The sequence below is a fragment of the Felis catus genome, chromosome D1, assembly GCF_018350175.1.
Source record: "Felis catus isolate Fca126 chromosome D1, F.catus_Fca126_mat1.0, whole genome shotgun sequence".
Lineage (NCBI taxonomy): Eukaryota > Metazoa > Chordata > Mammalia > Carnivora > Felidae > Felis > Felis catus.
The window spans coordinates 39,389,882-39,410,184 of record NC_058377.1 but is presented as its reverse complement, the minus strand read 5'-3'; the positions used below and the strand labels follow the sequence as shown (position 1 = coordinate 39,410,184).

At 39.2% G+C, this 20,303-nt stretch overlaps 1 protein-coding gene across 8 annotated transcripts in view; it reads right to left on the bottom strand.

Moving 5' to 3' along the window:
* MRE11 (MRE11 homolog, double strand break repair nuclease) overlaps window positions 1-20,303 on the bottom strand; it is a 76,537-nt gene that overhangs the window by 17,313 nt on the left and 38,921 nt on the right. For 7 of the 8 annotated variants that reach the window (XM_019811623.3, XM_011286524.4, XM_019811624.3 and 4 more), the window contains 3 exons: window positions 15,854-15,916; window positions 7,435-7,651; window positions 5,672-5,755 (listed from right to left, as the gene is read on the bottom strand). In XM_019811623.3, coding sequence (XP_019667182.1) covers window positions 5,672-5,755; window positions 7,435-7,651; window positions 15,854-15,916 — 364 coding nt within the window. Of the gene's footprint in view, window positions 1-1,334; window positions 1,375-5,671; window positions 5,756-7,434; window positions 7,652-15,853; window positions 15,917-20,303 lie in introns of those variants that run through there. The other variant, XM_045038588.1, reaches the window with a different exon arrangement.

The following is a 20,303-nucleotide window of genomic DNA, read 5'->3' as shown; positions in this document are numbered from 1 at the left end:
ACTAACATTTATAAAACATCCATTTTCTTAAGTTTATTGTAAACATTGCCACTAATACTAATAGCAGCAATCATTCCCTTGGATTCTTACTAAATCCTGTGCGAAGTAATGTACATGTGTAAGTTTTTTTGATACTTCGAACTTCTCTGTGGAGTCAATTTTATACTGTCAATTTTATAGCTAAGGGATCCGAAGCTTATAGAATAGAAACGTCTACTGTTACTGGGGGCTTAATATGTATATATACTACACCAAATAGTCCACATGTATTTTCTCATTAATCTGCAAAATAACCCAATGAGATCAATGCAATCATCACCCCATCTTACAGATGAGGACACTGAAGATGGAAAGCCTAATTAATGTGCTGAAAGACACATAGCTAGTAAATCAAGGAGTCAGAATTCAAACCAATAGCTCTGACTTTAGAACCATGCTTTTAATCTTTATGCTATACAATCTCTAAGGGGTTTTTATTCAGTCGTTCTCCAGTATTTAATGGGCATCTGCTCTATGCCAGGCACTATGGATACGGTGACGAAAAAGAATGACTCAGTCCCTTTTCTGCCAGTGCTGGCCGGGGCAAGGGCATGGAGGCAGCCAGTGAAGAGCTGGCCGACCATACCATGTCAGACTCCAAACCCCAGGTTCTTAACCTCACCATCTGCTGCAAAAGACACCACATTTAGATTTTCTCCTAAACATAATTCAGGAAATCTTAAGTTTCACATTAATTTGTCTTTTATCTACAGCTGCTTTTTACAAATGACTATTATCACTTTAAAAAAAATGAACATCGGTGAACATTTTAAGGCACTATAACTGGTCTCTTGTCTTCTCTATGCAAACAGAAGCTTTACTCCACATTATCAATGGGTAACAGCTGGACTCAGGAAAGAAGGTCTTTGGAAAGCCTCACAAGCGCAGTAGTTCTGAAAGGAGCTGATGGCAGAATGTGAAAAAATGCTCACAAAAAACCATATGAGATAGAAAGTTTTAGATGCAAAGGAGGCAGTCACATGTAAGTTTTAAAGAAAGAAAACACGAATAAAACCTCTGCTACTTGTTTACTGGGGGCTAGGTTGTTGAGACAAACACTGCTGCTCAAAGCAACCCAAAATGCTTCATCAAACATTAAAAAAAAAAAAAAATTCTGAATGGTATTTAATTGCTGATCACATAAAGAAGTAACAGGCATGGGGCGCCTGGGTGGCGCAGTCGGTTAAGCGTCCGACTTCAGCCAGGTCACGATCTCGCGGTCCGTGAGTTCGAGCCCCGCGTCAGGCTCTGGGCTGATGGCTCGGAGCCTGGAGCCTGTTTCCGATGCTGTGTGTCCCTCTCTCTGCCTCTCCCCCGTTCATGCTCTGTTTCTCTCTGTCCCAAAAATAAATAAAAAACGTTGAAAAAAAAATTAAAAAAAAAAAAAAAGAAGTAACAGGCAAAAATGGAAAAAAAGCTCGAACTCAGAGAATCAAGCAGAATCCTTTTTCCTGGGGACCTGTTGATCTGGACAAATGTTCACACTGGTCTTGACAGCTCTGTATAGAGAAAGGAAGAGCTATCTACAATAGGTCAAGGCCTGCTCAAGACAAGGTGGGGGTGGCTAATGCATTTCCTCCCTACCTTAAGCTGGGACCCCAACAGTTAAGAGGGAAGCAGATGTAAACAGGATTTTGCAAGTACGTATCAGCTGGCTGAACCTCAAGTCATAAATTTAAACATAGTTTAATGTGGTCTAAGACTTGTGGTGCCCCCAGAGGCCTGGAGAAACAAATAGGAATCATGTCTGGAGGACCTTACCTTCATCCTTGACCTCAAATTATTCCTGCTGAGATTTTTTTAGGGACAACAGATAACAAAACATGCAAGGAAACGTCACCATACATGAGAAACAAGAGACACAGAAATCAGAAATAGACAATAAAAAGAGGCCAAAGACATTCAGACACTAGGTTCTTAGACACAGAATACAAAACAAGTATCCTTACTATGCACACACACAAAATTACAGACAGGCTTAAAAATACCTGCAAGGAATTTTTAAAATCACACAGCATATTTCAAAAGAACTATGTGAATTTCTACCTCCACACACAAAAAAAAAACCAATGAAAATTAAACATTTAAAGGACACTTTTAAGAATAGGTGGGTGAGGGGAGCCTGCCTGACTCTGTGGGCAGAACATGTGTCTCTTACCTTGGGGCTGTAAGTTCGAACCCCACAGTGGGGTTAGAGTTTACTTTAAAAAAAAAAAAAAAAGATGGGTCAATCGGAAGATCACACGGCACAGGAAGATAAAACAATGGAAGATACAAGAGAGATAAATAGTCACTTGGGGACAGAGTGATTCTTGTATGGATGTAAGTGAAGACCCAGAAGGGAGGAGAAAAAGAAGAGCACAGGGGTAGTATCTGAAGGGAGAGAACTCGTAGGAGTGATGAAAGACACCAATTCAGTTTCATAGAGCCCAATAAATGCTAAGCAGGATAAAAGAGAATCCCCTATCTAGATTCAATGTAGAGAAACTGCAGAACACCAAATACAGCTGGCGGGAGGAAAAACAGACTACTTGGGGCGGGGGGGGGGGGGCGGGGAAAAGCAAGCAACAAGCTTAACTGATATAGCTCATTTCCTAACAACAAAAGACTCATTTTTAAGTGATTAATTCTGCCCATTGGTGCCAAGGAAAGCTTCGCATAAAACAATTAAGCCAGGACAAAAAAAAAAAAAAAAAAAAGGCAGTTTGGGCTGAGGGACAAGTGGGTAATTTATAACATCTATGCCTCTGTGTCACAGGCTAACCAATTTGTGGTGGCTTAACATGAAAGTGTTCAGATTTTATTCACTTTGTTTTCCTATCTCTCTCTGCTTTTGTTTTTATAATGAACATTTTGTAAAATAACCCCACTATGTAGAGACCACTACGTAAACAAACATAGAAGTGTGACTGACTTGCTGAACTCAGCCTACATCCTTTCTCTGCTGCTCATTTTGATTTTTCTCCTTCTCGGCTTTATCTCAGTCCTGCCAAGAATGCAAGAGCACCTTTTTGGATGCCATTTCCTAAATGGCAACAAAGACAGCATGCTTTTGGAGTAAAGGCAAGGATCTCAGCTGGCTCTCCTCAAGTACTGAATAATCACCGAGGAAAAACATAGCAAAAGAACTTTCGATAAGAAGGTTAAGAGTCATTTACTTGATCTAATGTTTCTATCCTTCCTCCAATGTCAGTTGCCATCCAATAATGTGGAAAACTTCCTCTGATAGCGTCATAATTCACTTCCTTCTGGGGCAGTCGACTTATCTTCACATTAATTAGACAGGTTACTCTGTATAATGCAAAGACTGTTCTACTGAGAACTAGTAGGTAGGTATCTAATCTTACCTTGTTCTGGAAACCAGTAGTACAACTGACTTTTGAACAACTCAGGGGTTAGGGGCACTGACTCCTGAACAATCCAAAATCCCCATGTAACTTCTGACTCCCCCAAAACTTAACTACTAATGGCCTACTATTTATTGGAAGCCTTACTGACAACATAAACAGTTGATTAACACTTATTTTTCTCATTGTATTATATACTGTATTCTTACAACAAAGTAAACTAGAAAAAAGGTAATGTTATTAAGAATATCACGTGGAAGGGAAAATACATTTATAGTACTGTATTTATCGAAGAAAAAAAAAAGACACACACACACACACACACATATAAGTGGACCTACACAGCTTAAACTAGTGTGGTTCAAAGGTCAAGTAGTGACTAACTCCTGGTTCTGGAGTCTAGAGTCCAGGGAATGTGGGATTAATCCAAGTTTTAAAATTTCCCAGTTGTGAGACTGTGGGTAAGTTGCCTATCTTTTCAAAGCCTCAGTTCCCTTTTCTCTAAAAGAGAGATAATGTAAGTATCTAACCAGAGAGGTGTTGAGAAGCATGCAGTAACTCTCTCATAAATATCAGCTATTATGAGGACTATTGTTAGTGGCTTTATCAACCTAGTACAAATTGCTTAGCTGAGCTCCCCCACCTATAAGATGAGGGAGTAGGTGAAGTATATTCTTAAGTCTTCTGGATCCATTTTATCAGTTAATAAACTTAAATCTGTAAGCTTCTAGTCTTTCCAATCTATCCTTATTGGAGCTCATGGATGAACTTCATGGAAGTCCCAGAATCCTTTGGAAATGAGTGCACCTGCACTTGAGCACCTACTTAAGGAGAAGAGACACAGTTCTCATCAGATTCTTAAGAATCCAGAACTCAAAAATATTTAACACCACTGCCTTTGGGACTATACAAATCAAACGCATTCTATCTTTCACAGGACAGAGTTGAATTTATATAAAGACCTAAATTCTTCCCAGGTTAGATATCTCAAGTTCCTTCTACCATTTTTCCTATTATATGGTTTTTCTTCTGAATGATCATATGTAGTTGATATCCTTCTTGAAACACAGTTCCAAAAGTAAGTACAGAGGGAAAACATCCTTGCTACAAAGAGGCACTACTTCTATTAATATTGTTAAGATACCGGTAAACATGGATAGTTAGGAGGACCTGCACATTCTTACTGACCTTAGTCTTTTTTATTTAAGTATGTGGTTAAACTCACATACCTCTCACAACTCTTTATACAGCCGTCCTTTTGAACATACATGCAGTTTACATTTACACTTGATAAAATTTCATTGTGTAAGATTTAGTCCAACTCTCCAATCTGTCTAAAATTAATCCTAGCTATGAATGAGACAATAATTAACCTCAATAATAGATAACATAAATAAAATGCATATGGCTATGTATGCATTTTATGAATGCTAGGTAAACAAAAACATATAACCACATGTTTTAACAATGTTACTTTTAGGAGCCCCTGGGTGACTCAGTCTGTTAATTTTGGCTCAGGTCATGATCTCATGGTTCATGGGTTTGAGCCCCATGTCAGGCTCTGAACTGCCAGCATGCAGTCTCCTAGGGATTCTCTCTCTCTCCTTCTCTCTGCCCCTCTCCTACTTGCTGGTTCTCTCTCTCTCTCTCTCTAAATGAATAAATAAATAAACAAACAAACAAACATTAAGAAAAAAACCCCAAACAATGTTACTTTTATAAAACTAACAACTTAGAGTGATCTCAAAATTTAAAAACAGCTTATTATATTTTTATGCTATTATTAAAGATAGGTCCCCTTAGGTTGAGGTCAAATTTTAGACCATAACACACACACACAAAATTAGTTTAAAGAATCCTAACCATAATTTCTCTTAAATACAGATTACATGACTTCCCTGTGCTAACAGTAGAGTCAGACCAAAGCAGCATAAGAAAGTAAACAACATATTAAGCAGCAGCTCTTTCTCTTTTGATCACTGCTGATACACTGACCAACTGACTCACTTTTCTAGGTCTTCATGATCCCTCTATAAACAGGAAATAAATTTGTCAAAAATAAGGGATTACAAAAAATAATTTTTAAGGCTCACCCTTTTCAAGAGCTCTGATGAACGGCAAAGACCTTTAAAAAAATAATTTATCCTGTAATCCTAATAATCCTTTTGACTCCCCCCAGTGATGGCAACACAGACCGATGAGGTTTACTAATGGCGAATTCCTAGGTCTTCCTATGTTGACATTGATAAATAACTGCTAGATGATCATTTCAAGTCCATACTCACCATCTATAATAGACATATTTCTAGATGTTGACACAGCAGCCTTTGAACTTCTGCTTCGAGTAGAAGTATCCAGACTACTGCTTCCTGTTAGAATAGTGAGCAGTCAGTATATAATACCATCAATACCCAAGGTTTTTTTAAAACAATGCCAAAATGAAATGTAAATAATTATGTCAAAACATAGTTTATGTATAAAAAGTCAGGGGCGCCTGGGTGGCACAGTCGGTTAAGCGTCCGACTTCAGCCAGGTCACGATCTTGCGGTCCGTGAGCTCGAGCCCCGCGTCGGGCTCTGGGCTGATGGCTCGGAGCCTGGAGCCTGTTTCTGATCCTGTGTCTCCCTCTCTCTCTGCCCCTCCCCCGTTCATGTTCTGTCTCTCTCTGTCCCAAAAATAAATAAACGTTGAAAAAAAAAAAATTAAAAAAAAAAAAAAAGAAAAAAGTCAAAGACATATACAGCAAGAAACACCTAGGCTAATCAATTTTCAAAGACTATATACTTCTATCACATTTGGTTTATACTGTTCCAATCAAAATTTAAGGAAATACTTTGTAAATTTAAGGATAATGAAAATAAATTATCATTAGAGGATGAGGATTTCTCTCCCTGGAAATTTTTTTTTTTTTCAACGTTTATTTATTTTTGGGACAGAGAGAGACAGAGCATGAACGGGGGAGGGGCAGAGAGAGAGGGAGACACAGAATCGGAAGCAGGCTCCAGGCTCTGAGCCATCAGCCCAGAGCCTGATGCGGGGCTCAAACTCACGGACCGCGAGATCGTGACCTGGCTGAAGTCGGATGCTCAACCGACTGCGCCACCCAGGCGCCCCTCCCTGGAAATTTTTAACTAAAATACTATTTTACCAGATAAATATTTAATAAAAACAATTCAAAAATATTCCTAGAAATGATTTATATAATGCACCAGGAAGCCACTGGATGGCCAATTTTCCATTATTTGGATTATTTAAGGGAAACAGTGACACATTACTACACTGATGGCAATTAATGTCAATGACTGCTTTAAGAGATCAAGTTGTTTTGGGCGCCTGGGTGGCTCAGTTGTTTAAGCGTCTGACTTTGGCTCAGGTCATGATCTCACAGTTTGTGAGTTCAAGCGCCACGTTGGGCTCTGTGCTGACAGACTGGAACCTGCTCCAGATTCTGTGTCTCCTTCTCTCTCTTCCCGTCCCCAGTTTACGCTCTGTCTCTCTCTCTCAAAAATAAACATTAAAAAAAAATTTTTTTTAATTAAAAAAAAACCCTCAAATTGTTTTAGGGTAGTTTTCTTTCTGCACACATTTTATGTGTGTACTTTATAAAAGTTTAGCTACTTTATAAAAATGCGGGCATTTGTATCTTACGATAGTAACAGAAATAATAATTTTTATGACCTGGAGTTTGTTTCTGCTGCCAATGGTCATTAGGTAGCCATTTTCCTTAGCAGCTCGTATTTGCCCATTACCTGATACATGCGAGAGTAAATAGGACATTAAATGTATCCAAAAGGTACTGTGTGAGAAACATAGTGAAGTTCTTAAAAAAAAAAAAGTGAAGAGAAATTAAAACCTTATGTGCACATGGCCATTAATATTTATGTAAAACACACATATCAGAACTACATAAAAGATGGACTTTATGCATTACAAAAGCAAAGTTTTAAAGGACTGCATCACTTAAATTCTGATGATAGGAATACAATCTTGTGTTTCCCATCTAACTGCCAAGTCTGAATGTGTGTGAAAGACAGTACTCAGGGCTAACCTCTTCCTCTCTGAGACCCTCCTCTCGAGGCTGAACTCTGCCCTCTTCCCCGTCGGCCTCTTCCTCGGCCTCTTCCTCTGTTGGCTGCTGCTGTGATGTCATCATCAGAGTCATCAGCCATCTGTTCGGCCAGATCTATACTCATAAGGTCCTCAGCACTAAAGGCGGAAGCAGAGTCCTCGGACTGCGATCTGAGGGCTCTGGCCCTAGTCATAGCCTGAGAGGGAGAGAAGGGAAAGTACACATGAACAGACAATGCAGCATCCTAAGTCATGAGTTTGGTCATTGAGATAACATTTAATATTGTCAAACTGCCTACACCATTCTGTTTCACTAATCACGCTATAAAAATGTCAAGCAGGAGAAGAATAAAAAGCTTAAGACCAAGAAGATGCAAATTTTAGCTTGGGAAGAAACTGTCTAAAAAGACAGGTGTGAGGTTTAGTGAAATATTTTAACTCTGAAATGAACAGATTTTCTGATTAAAAATAGGGTAAAATAAAAGCAATGCTGTTCTGAGCTCTTCCCTTAAACCAATCGAAAGGTAACAAGGAGAACAGAAACAAGACACAATACACTTTCAATGAAATAAGAAATAGCTCCAACGTCAAAACACAAACTCTCTGAAGAAGAGTTAACAGATATAACAAAGATCTGACCTGTTTGAGGAACAAGGCTGAGAAGAGCGTCAGGGAACATAGAGCTCTCTAAAATGGATCTATACGTCTCAAGGGACCATGACTGTAGTCTCTCTTGCTTGGAATAGAAAATTCTCAGTCTAAGAACAGGTGGCTAGAACATTTCTAAGTGCTCTATGATACCATAAAGTAAGCGGAGAGGGGGCTAAATGAGGAGATGAGAACAAAGCAGGTAGGGCAGAAGCAGGAGTAAAGTGGGCTGTGGGAGATCATCCACCTTCAGGATGATGGTGGATGATCTTAGCTTAAGGGAGATAACAGCTAATTCACCACACGAAGGACTCGACACTGAATACTATGTAAAAACAAAACAAAACAAAACAAAACCTTCAGGGAACACAACAAAAAAATAAAGAAAAAATAACAGAAAAAGATTCCAACTCATTTTTCTTGTCATAGACGAAGTATGGCAAATCCTCCTTATTCCCGGATTCTGTATTTGCAACCCCCAGAACGATCCTCCTGACACTTCTGCAGTCATCTGTGGACCTGCGCAGAGTGGCAAAAATGCTGAGTCTCCTGACGCACACGTTCCCCAACGAAGATGAACAACGGGACACCCTGCCTGCTTGTTTCTGCTCTCACACTTTAAACGGGTGTCCTTGTGGTGGCATATTTAGTGCCATGTTTTCCCACACTTTTGTGCTTTTGGTTGGTGATTCGGTGTACTGCTCAAGTGCTGTCTAGTGCTCCCAAGTGCAAGCAGGCTGCGGCGTGCCTTACAGAGGACATACATGTCGTTAGATAAGCTGCATTCAGGTATGAGTTACGGGGCCGCTGGTTCTAAGTTCAATGTTAGTGAATTACAATATATACATTAATTAAGATGTCTTTAAACAGAAACACAGATAAAAAGGTTAAGTACTGATCAGCTGACAAAAGCGGAACCGGTAGTTGGCAGGAACCTAATCCTGTATTTTCTCCTAGCAGCAATATGGTTCAGTATTTGCTAATTTAGTATTTGTGGTGACATAGAACATAGAACTTGTACTTAAAAGAAGTAGACTTAAAAGAAAAAAGATCTAAATTACATAATTAATAAGACAGATCTAATTGATACATGTTGAACTCTATACTCTGAAAATAAGTAATATACTTCTTTGCAAGACCTCCTGAAATGTTTAGCTAATATATCATAGGGTGTTAAGAAAAATATCAGTAAGTTCTAAATAATTAACAGTATTATTATATTGCCTAATCACCATGAATACAATTAGGAACTACTTGCAAAAAAAACAAAAACACTTGCCTCAAAACCTCAAAACTAAAATTGTAGAAATCTAGAAAATAATAAAAATACTACGTACAAAACATATGAAACAAATAAAGCTGTGTTTGCAAAGAAAGCCTACAACCTATTAAAAAAGAATAAATGCAAATAAGGAGACCTGGCATTCAAAAAGTTTAGACAAATAAAACCCATCCACAGGAAACTATTAGAAATCAATAATGAGGGGCGGCCTGGATGGCTCAGTTGGTTGAGTGCCCCATTTCAGCTCAGATCATGATCTCAGGGCTAGTGACTTCAAGCCCCATGACGGGCTCTGTCCTGACAGCTCAGAGCCTGCTTTGGATTCTGTGTCTCCCTCTCTCTCTACCCTACCCCTCCACTTGTGCTCTGTCTCTTTCTGTCCCTCTCTCTCAAAATAAATGATCGTTAAAAAAATTTGCAGGGGGAAGGCGCCTGCGTGGCTCAGCCAGTTGGGTGTCTGTCTGACTTCGGCTCAGGTCAGGTTCTCACAGTTTTTGGTTTGAGCCCTAAGTTTGTGGTTTGTGGTTTGAGCTGTCTGTGCTGACAGCTCAGAGCCTGGAGCCTGCTTCTTATTCTGTGTCTCCCTCTCTCTAGCCCTCCCCTGCTCACGCTCTGTCTCACTCTCTCAAAAATAAATAAATATTAAAAAATTAAAAAAAATATATTTTAATTTGTTTGTATAAAAAAATCGATGGTACAATCATAAACACATTTTAAGCAAAAATCATTCAAATTAGCAAATTTAAAAACTGGTCCTCTGGGGCAAAACCATATTGATAAAAATCACTAATTTAACAAAAAGAAAAGACAAATATACATCATTAGAAATGAAAGTGGAGGGAAAAAAGATCGACAGAAAATTCAAGAATCCTGACAAATACTCTTCAATCCTAAGTAATTGGAAAAATAAATGACCTAAATGGATCCAAGAACAGGTACACAGTCTCAACAGACTAACATCAAAGAAAAATCTGAGAAAACTATTAAAGGAACAACACCTCTGAAAAGGACCACAGCCAGAAAGTTTCACAGGTAAAGTCTATCAAATCTTCAAAGAACAGACCGTTCCACTGCTATTCCCATAGTACCAGAGCATAAAGAAAGCTTCCAATTTATTTTTGTAAAGCAGCATAACATTGGTACTGAAGAAGTGACAAAGGACTGCATGCACAAAAGAAAATTACAGGATCTGACTTATGAATATTAAAGTGAACAAAGAGAATCCAGGAACATATGGAAAAACCGTATCAGGTATACCCATTATCAGGGGGCTCATAAAGTGATAACAAGGATGGGGCAATAATAGGATATGTTTTAATATAATTCATCAAATCAATAAATAGAACAAAGGAGGAAAAGTCGCACATGTTTATCTATACATGGGTCAAAAAGGCACTTAATTCATCACCCATTCTGGATTTGAACAAACCCCAAAACCCTTCTTTTGCATGACAAATACCCTAAATATGCTATCCCCTCACCACACAAAGAGTGTGTGCACACTTTCATGTGAGAGAGACCAACGCCCTTGGCACAAAAACAAAACAAAAATTTTGGGGCCAAGAACATGACCAGGTGTCTCATATAAATAATTTATAAACACAAAACCACTCAGAGTCACTGGTAACAAAGGCAGTACGGATTAAAAACAACAGCAAGAGACAATTTCTCACCCTTCAGATTTGTAAAGATCAAAAGGTGTAGTGGGGCACCTGGGTGCTCAGTAGGTTAAATGACGGACTTCGGCCCAGGTCATGATCCCACGGTTCATGAGTTTGAGCCCCATGTGGGGCCCTGTGCTGACAGCTCAGAGTCTGGAACCTGCTTCAGATTCTGTGTCTCCCTCTCTCTCTCTGCCCCTCCCCTGCTCACACACTCTCTCTCTCTCAAAAATATTTTTAAAAAATTGAAAAAAAAAAAAAACCCAAAAGATGTAGTAACACATCATGACAAAGATGTGGGGAAATAAACACTCCCAAATACTGGTCAGAATGTAAACTGGGGTGACATCTCTGGAGTGATGGAGAGGTATCCAGCAAAAATCTAAAATGCATATGCTCTTTTATGATTACTCCTTGGAACAAATTACCCACCATCCATTTCCAAATTTTGTACTTTGCCTTTGTCTAAATACTAGACCTTCATTTTATCATCTCAAACATTACATTAAAATAGTTTAACTCTACTTTTCTGTGCAACAGACTTTGGAATTTACAAATATATTTGAAGTACATTACTTCTAAGAATTAGTTGGGGAATTCTAATTTACCTCATGAGTGTAGGCCCAGAACCATTGTTAAGTGCAGATCCACTGGTAGGACAATGTTTTCAGGTGCTTTTTTGATGAGATTCGAAAACATCCTATCCTGGTATTACACCTTTTAAAAAAAAAATTGTGGCAAAATATACAAAAGTAACACCCCATTCCCTACCCCATCCCCTAGTTATCACTATTCTACTTTTTGTCTGTATGAATTTGACTACTCTAGGTATCTCACATAAGTGGAATTATACAAGCAATCATCCTTTTACGTCTTACTTCACTCAAGATATTTTTGAGTTTCGTCCATGTTGTAGTATCAGAACTTCACTCCTTTTTTAAAAAATTTTATTTTTATTTACTCTGAGAGCGAGAGAGAGAGACAGAGAGACAGAGAGAATTCCAAGTAGGCCCTGCACTGTCTGTGCAGAGACACGGGACTTGAACTCATGAACAATGAGACCATGACCTGAGCTGAAATTAAGAGTTGGACGCTTAACCAACTGACCCATCCAGGTGCCCCACAATTTCACTCCTTTTAAGGTTAAATGAATAGTCTGCTGTACATACATACCACATTTTATCTGTCCATCAACTGTTACTACCTTTTGATTATTGTGAATAATGCTATGAGCATCGGTGTACAAATACCTGAGTCCTTGCTTTCAGTTCTTGGGAGTAAATACCTAGAAATGCAACTGCTAGATCACGTTATTCTATTTTAAATTTTTTGAGGAATTATCATACTATTCTCCACAGAAGCTTTTATATTCCCACCAGCAATGCACAGGGTTGCAATTTTTCCATATTCTTTGCAACACTATTTTCTAGTTCTGTTCTTTTTTTTAACGGTCATCTTAATAGATGTGAAGTGAGATCTCTTTGTGGTTTTGACTTACATTTCCCTAATGATTAGTGATGTTGAGCAACGTTTCTTGTGCTTATTGGTCACCCATTTATCTTCTTTGGAGAAATGTCTAAGTCCTTCATCCACTTTTTAAGTTGCGTTTTGTTGTTGTGATCAAATTTTAGGAGTTCTTTACATGTTATGGATATTAATCATTTACCAAACACATTATGTGCAGATAACTTCTCTCATCGTATGGGGCGCCTCTTCACTTTGTTGACAGTGCTTGGCACTATAGTTTAGAAGGGGATCAACTCTGCCTCCGATTCAGGTAAAGCACAGGAAACTAGAGGCTGGGAAAACTATGGACTACATGTTAGACTAAGAATAGATTTTACATTTTTAAAGGATTGTTAAAAAAAAAAAACAGCCACCACCTACACAGAGAAGAATATGTGGCAAAGAGCATAGATGGCCTGCAAAGCCTCAAATATCCACTGTTTGGCCTTTTATTTAACTGTGAACTTATATTTAAAGAAAATACTTGAGAGCTTTCCAATGTGCACAAGAGCCTTTAAAGCCTCTTGGAAGGACTAATACTTTTGTCTGTTTGTTTAAATAATTTAAGCTAACCCCCATGGCTGGAGGTTATAGCTTGGGAAAGTCTCAAACTCCATTACAAAATCTAAGCAGTATCCTGAATGAAGACCATTTATAACATCCTATGGCAATGCTAACAAATTACTTAGGAAACCCCGATTACCTGCTAATGTCTTAAAATATAGCTGAAAAATCAAAACTTAAAAGCGCTTTCTTCTGAAAAATTCCCAAATGCCATCTGTCATGTCCACTATTACCTTCCTTGTATAAAATATTCACTCTTATTCTTTAAAAGGTTAATGAAAAACTGAATTTAGTGGCTCCAAACACAAAGGACGTGCCCAGAAATACTTCCGTAATCTGTTAAATTGAACCAGTTAGTTAAGTTTACACGATCCAAGAATCAGGAGTCATTTCTTTCCTGTAGCATTCACTCTTGCTACTTAGCAAACTCTTTTCTACTTGAACGGAACTCTGTAGATGAATACAAGCATAAATGTGGTAAGGGATCCCTAATCTATAGCTTCCTCTTCTTAGCTCCCCAAAACCATCTTGTAAACGGTAAAGCAGTTATACCTGTACTTTTTAGGAACAGTGATTTTCATGTGCTGCACATCAAAAACTTTCAGAAATTTTATATTTTTAGCCATTCACTTGCCATGAGTTGTATTAATGTCATGATGATACAGAGTTGTGATAGGACGTGGTATGGTGGAAAAGTCTAGACTTGAAGGTAAAATTTCACCCCACCAGGTAACCTTTACTGTGGTCTCAGTCTCATTTGTGAAATGGAAACTGAAATAGTGTGATACACCTAGAGAAAACTCAATAAATAAAAATTTCACAAATACCATTTGCCCTTTCTCCTTGAAAGCAGCAATGAATAAAAAAAGTAGGCCATGTGTTCTGTTTTTTCCTACATTCATGTAGAAGTGACTCTGACATCGGGAATGTTGAATGTGAAATTTAGTGGATGGTGGTAGCTTTTAGTTCTCTGATCAATTACTGTAGGCTATTAATGAAAGGCAGGAGGTAGGAAAAACCTGTAGTCAGTATTGGCCCTACTGCTAGTAATGTTAGTTTATGTTGTAAAATCTCCTGTATTACACGATGGAGATAGTGCTAACTTTTACAACGCGAAGAAGCCAGTGAAACTCGATTATCTTTGCATATCTAAAGAAAGTTTACTAAGTGAGTTATTACACTTCACATTACTACATATTCTAATGAACTGGGATATAATTTGGGGGGGGGCAACTCCCCCCACCATAAGCTCAGGTCATCAAACTTTTATAGGAAGACAGAAAGAAAAAAACCACAATAACACCAAAAATGTTACTTTCCTACTCCTTAATATTCCACGTAAGATGCATTACTGGATCAGCTTAAAATGTAAAGTAGCCAGTATGGTATGACAGATATTGAAGTAAATCAGATGTAGACTTAGAAACTGTATTTAAAAAAGAAAAAATTCTATCTAACGGCCTTTAGAGATGGTACTGAAGAATTATCTGATAACTAATCTTTCCTATGTCAGGATCTAAAATTGCTTCACATTAAAGGCTGTGTCGTATTACCTAGTAGTCATCACTAGATCAACCACTAAATGGACTCCTTTTCAGAGGACAAAAAAAGGAAATTCAGAGTCCCCATCTCCTTAGGCAGGGTTCTTTTCCTTTTTAGTATCCCAGGTATTGACTTTTACCTAAGGAGTGTGCTTAAAACAAGGCAAAAAATATTTAAAGGGTGGTGGTGATGGGGGCGGGGAGGTGGGGTTTCCATTAATTCCTTTTTGCTTGTACCTGAGAAAACAGTGGAGTTAGTAAAAGTTAATATGAGGGATGTGTCAAGTGCTTCCGCACCTTCCAACTCACCACCTGTCAGGGGCAGTTCTGATTAGGAAAATGACAATGGACTAGCAGGATAGTTGTATTAATTCAGTGAGGATGACACTTCCGGTCATGATAATGTTTAACAATTTTCTTTCTACATACATCTGCCTCACCTACTAAAGTGAGTCTCTGGTGGACACGAACCACATGCTTTCCACATCTGTATTGCTAATGCCAGTAGGACGGCGAGGTTGTAACAGATACGGATGAAAGCAATCAAGACAAAGTCCCAATAGTAAATCAGTTATAAGATAACCTTTAAATACTACATAGCAACCATAAAACACGAGGGACAAATGGGAAAATAGAAAAACATGTTTCAATAGTGAATTCACCAAGTACCACATAGAGGCCCAAAGTTTAAGTAAATGGTCGTTAACCAGAAGTTCTAAACTGCAGATTGAGAAAGACAGCATTGATGGTGATCAAGCCCATTTCAACATTTTAGAAAGCCCAGAGGACACTGTGTATTTACCTACGGTAATACTGCTAGCAAGACCCTATGTTTCTTCCTTTTTACCCAAAATAATACCAGCTCGGTAGGGTTAGATTTCATCTTACACTGGTTAAGATGTTCTGATCACAATTATGTATTATTTTGATTAATAAGGGCTCTTGTTGCATATGTCCCCTGCTCCCACACAATTAAATCAGTTTTAGAGGAGAGCAAAAGGGAAAAAAGGGAATGGCAGCAAGCAGAATACTGGTAGGGTGAGCTGGTGTAAATCAAAGGCAGCTATTCTCGGCCAATCCCTGCTCAGTCCTATCAACCAAACCTCGGTCCTGTGGACTGACTCCTCTATAAACAAACCTACTAGTCATTCTAACTTAAATTGACATATAAGCACAAGAATTTACAGCAGAAATTACCTCTCGAACTTCATCATCTTCTTCATTAGTGTTTTTTTGCCTGCTTTCTCTGAAACGGCGTACCTGTATTAAAACACAGTAAATCACAAACATGTTGCTTATTCCTATCATGTAAATATAAATGTGCTACAATTAAGAAATGCTTTCTAGGGGTGCCTGGGTGGCTCAGTTAAGTGGCTGACTTCAGCTGAAAGTCATGATCTTGCAGTCTGTGAGTTCGAGCCCCATATCGGGCTCTGTGCTGACAGCTCAGAGTCTGGAGCCTGCTTCAGATTCTTTGTCTCCCTCTCTCTGCCCCTCCCCTGATTGCTCTCTCTCTGTCAAAAATAATAAACGTTTAAAAAAAAAATGCTTTCTATTACAACAAAAAACTTGGAAATATAAGTACAGTTTTGTCTCACAAAACACTGACTAAAAAACATTTTTCTAGTGATTTACATTAAAATTTCAGAATTGTACTATATAGGCCCTAAGCAAAACTGTATTACCTCCTGCTGAAATGTTCCAGATCACTGAAAAAGTCTATCAAACTGCAGAAGAAAAAGTCCTTTAACACCTATGGGTGCTATACTTCAGTAAAATAGTTAAAAACAAAAATCTCTTCTTTCAGAGGCTTGAAATATTTATTATATGTCTCAAATCATTCTTAGGCACTTGGGTGTAAGAGATTCAGGAGGCTCTCTGAAATGGTAATGCGAAGTGGGTGGGCCTCTAAAGATCACTTTACTACTGAATGTTTACCACTGGCTGATAATGGTCCTGGAACCAAGAGGGATACTAGAGATTTTTTTTATTGTTGCTCAACACGGCTCTTATAGTACAGTTACATAATTAGAGAAAAGCTCTATTTGTTTAATAATTTATTTGGCATCTAGTTACTGAGCACCCATTATGTGTCCAGCACTATAGGAACTGAGAATACACCAGTGAACAAAATAGCTACAAACTCTGTCCCCCAGGAGTACAATTGTGTGTGTGCGCGAGTGTGTGTGTGTGTGTGTGTGCGTGTGTGTAGCCAATAAATGAAAACAAAATAAGAAGTTCTATTGCATTTTAGAAGGTGGATTGGGTTGAGTTAATTTACAACTAGACAGAAAACGCTAGGCTCTTCTCTGGGGAGCCTTTAGCTGGGGCCATTTATTTACTGATGGTTTTCAACCTGCACAACCAGGTTTGAAGCGTGGCTTGACTATGTGACCAGAGGGGTATAAAAGATCTCCTGGGACCTTTTGCACAGATGTTGGTGTTCAATCCAGGGACCACTGTGTGGATATGACGACATGGGGAGCTTATATATGCCTGGGGTGTCCCAGGTCCCTAATGTCTGCCCATACTTTTTCTTGATGCACTAGATCCTTTGCCTTTAAAGAAAAACCTTAGGGGTGCCTGGGTGGCTCAGTGGGGTAAGCGTTTGACTCTTGATCTCAGCTCAGGTCATGATCTCACAGTTCGTGGGTTTGAGCCCCTTGTGGGGCTCTGCGCTGACAGCAATGACCCTGCTTGGGATTCTGTCCCTCTCTCTCTGCCCTTCCCCCACTCTCTCTCTCTCTCAAAATAAACTTAAAAAAAAAAACAACCAAACCTTAGATGAAGAATGCTCAGTGAAGTCTGGAGTTCTTCCAATATCTGAATCTGTGAAATCCTGGCAAAAGACAGTAAGTATGCAGAGAAAAATAAAGCAGGAAGAGGATGAGCAATGCTGAGAGGTCACATCTGAATAGGATGACCATGGAAGGCCTGAGAAGGTAATTTATGAACAAAGATTGTAGAAGGAAATGAATCTTGCAAATGATTAGGGAAGAACACTCTAATCAAAGCAAACAATGTGTTTTGTAAGGGCACTGGGGGCAGAAGTACGCATGGTGTGTGTAATAAATAGCAAGGAGGTTGCTGTGGCTCAAGCAGACTGGATGGGAAAAACATAAGGGAACGCCAGACTGAACAGGGCCTCGTGAAAAACTACAGGGGTTTTTTCTTCAGGCGGGAGTGACTGGATCTGAAATATGTTAGGATCACTGACAGGTGAATTGAGAATGGGGGGTGGAGGAAGAGCACAGGTAGAAAAAGAGAGAGGAGTTTGGAGGGTACTGGAAGAATCTAATCAAGAAACGGCAATGCAGGTTGGACCACCGGTAGTGACGAAGGCGTGAGAAGCAGATTCTTTATGTATTCTGCAGTAATGCCACAGGACATTTACAGAGTCAGGACACAAGTGACGTAACGGGAAGAGTCAAGGATCACTTCAAGGTTTTTGGCCTGAGCAACGGAAAGAATGGTGTTTCCACTAGGACACGACACAGAGTAAAGGCTGAGAACAGAGCAATTCAGACTGGGGAGTGTTAGCGGTTGGAGAGGTCTACTAAGCATCCAAGTAGAAATGTCTAGCAGGCTGCTGGCCACAGAAATCTTAAGCTGAGAGGAGAGGTCTGGGCTAGACTTTTGAAAGTCACCACCAAACGGATGGAATTTAAATCCAGGCAGCTAGATGAGATTATAAAGGGAGTATGCAGATGAAGGAGAGCTCCAAGGACTGAGTTCTAGGGACTCCAACAAAAGAGATGGAGAGATGACAAAAACAACAGAAGCAGAGAAGAGGACCAGAAGACTGTGGGGTCCAAAAGCCAAAGAAAAAAATGGCTTCAAGAAGACTTCAACTGAGATTTAAGATGAACTGACAAGTGGATTTAGCAAGAGAAGTCACTGGTGACTCTCAATGAGCAGCTTCACTGGAATGATGGGGTCAACCCACCCGGACGATGGGCGTTAAGGGAAAAGGGAGGGAGAAAAATCGGGGCAGCAAATACAGAAAACCCTGAAGCAATTCTGCTGTAAGAGGGAACCAATGAAGTAGAGTAGTTGCTAAAGGGAAATGGGACTGGAGAGGTTTATTTGCTGTTTAAGCTGAAAGAAATGACAGTGTCTGTCATGATTCAGGAGAGGGGATAAAATTGTTTTTGAAAATGGCACAGTATGTAATCGTGCTCTAGGCGGCATGTGCCTTACCAAAAGTACTAAGTCACTCATGCAAGAGAAATGAGTCAGTAAAAATACTGCGTAGGCACTGTGTGCCCACAGTGCTCCAGGACTTGACACATATTGTTTTCATCCTCACAACAACCTTGACGGAGGTTCTGTCATTATCCTCATTTTACGTATGAGAAAACTGAGGTGGAGAGTGGTTAAAAAGCTTACTGATGGTTACACAGGTACTAAGGGTTTTGATTTTGAACACAGGTCACTTGGTCCAGAGTCCACACTCTTAGCTAATACATAGCCCATCCCTCATGCACCCTCTCAGGAGTCATGACATCTCTCCAGGTTGGGGATGGTTTTTTGCTTTTCTGTTTTAAGAGTAGTTTTAGGTTCACAGAAACATTGAGAGGAAGGTACAGAGATTTCCCACATACCCTCCTGACTCACACATGCAGACTCCCCTATTATCAATGTTCCCCCTACCAGGAATTGGGACATTTGTTCTAACAGATGAGCCTACACTGACACATCATAATCACCCAAGTCCATCGGTAGTTTTTTGTTTTTTTTTTCCAAGATTTTCTTTTTAAGTAACCTCTACATCCAACGTGGGGCTTGAACTTACAACCCCAGAGAGATCAAGAGCCTGGCAGGCTCAGTCAGGCGGCCCCCGGAAATCCATAGTTTCCAGTTCACTCTTGGTGACATATATTCTATGAGTCTGGAAAAGTGTGTAATGACATGTATCTACCAGTATAGTATCATATAGAACAGTTTCATTGCCCTAAAAATCCTCTGTGCATTTATTCATCCCTCTTCTTGCCCCTCACTCAGCCCCTGCAACCTCTGATCTTCTTGCCGTCTCTATGGTTTTACTTTCTTCAGAATGTTGTATGGTTGAAATCGTACAGTTTATAGCCTTTTCAGACTGGTTTTTTTCATTTAGTAATACGCATTTAAATTTCCTCCATGTCCTTTCACAGATTGACAGCTCGTTTCTTCCTAGTCCTAAACAACAGTCCCTTGTCTGAATGTTTCACAATTTACTCACCCATTCACCTACTGAGGAACATCTTGGTTGCTCTCAAGTTGCAGCAATTATGAATAAAGCTGCTATCTACATCTCTGGGCAGCTTTTTATGTGAACGTACCACTTTCAACATCTCTGGGTAGATAGCAAAGGAGCATGACCGCTGGATCATATGGTAAGAGAATATTAAGTTGTTTAAGAAACTGCCGAACTGTCTTCCAAAGTGACTGTACCACTTTGTATTTCCACTGGCAACGAGTGAGCATTCCTTTTGTCCACATCCTCACCAGCATTTGGTGTTGTCAGGGTTCTGGATTTTGGCCATTTTAATAGGTGCGCAGTGGTATACTTCACTGTTAATTTGCATTTCCCTGATGACATAGGATACATAACATGTTTTCTTTAAAAAAAACTTTTTTAATGTTTATTCATTTTTTTTTAAATTTT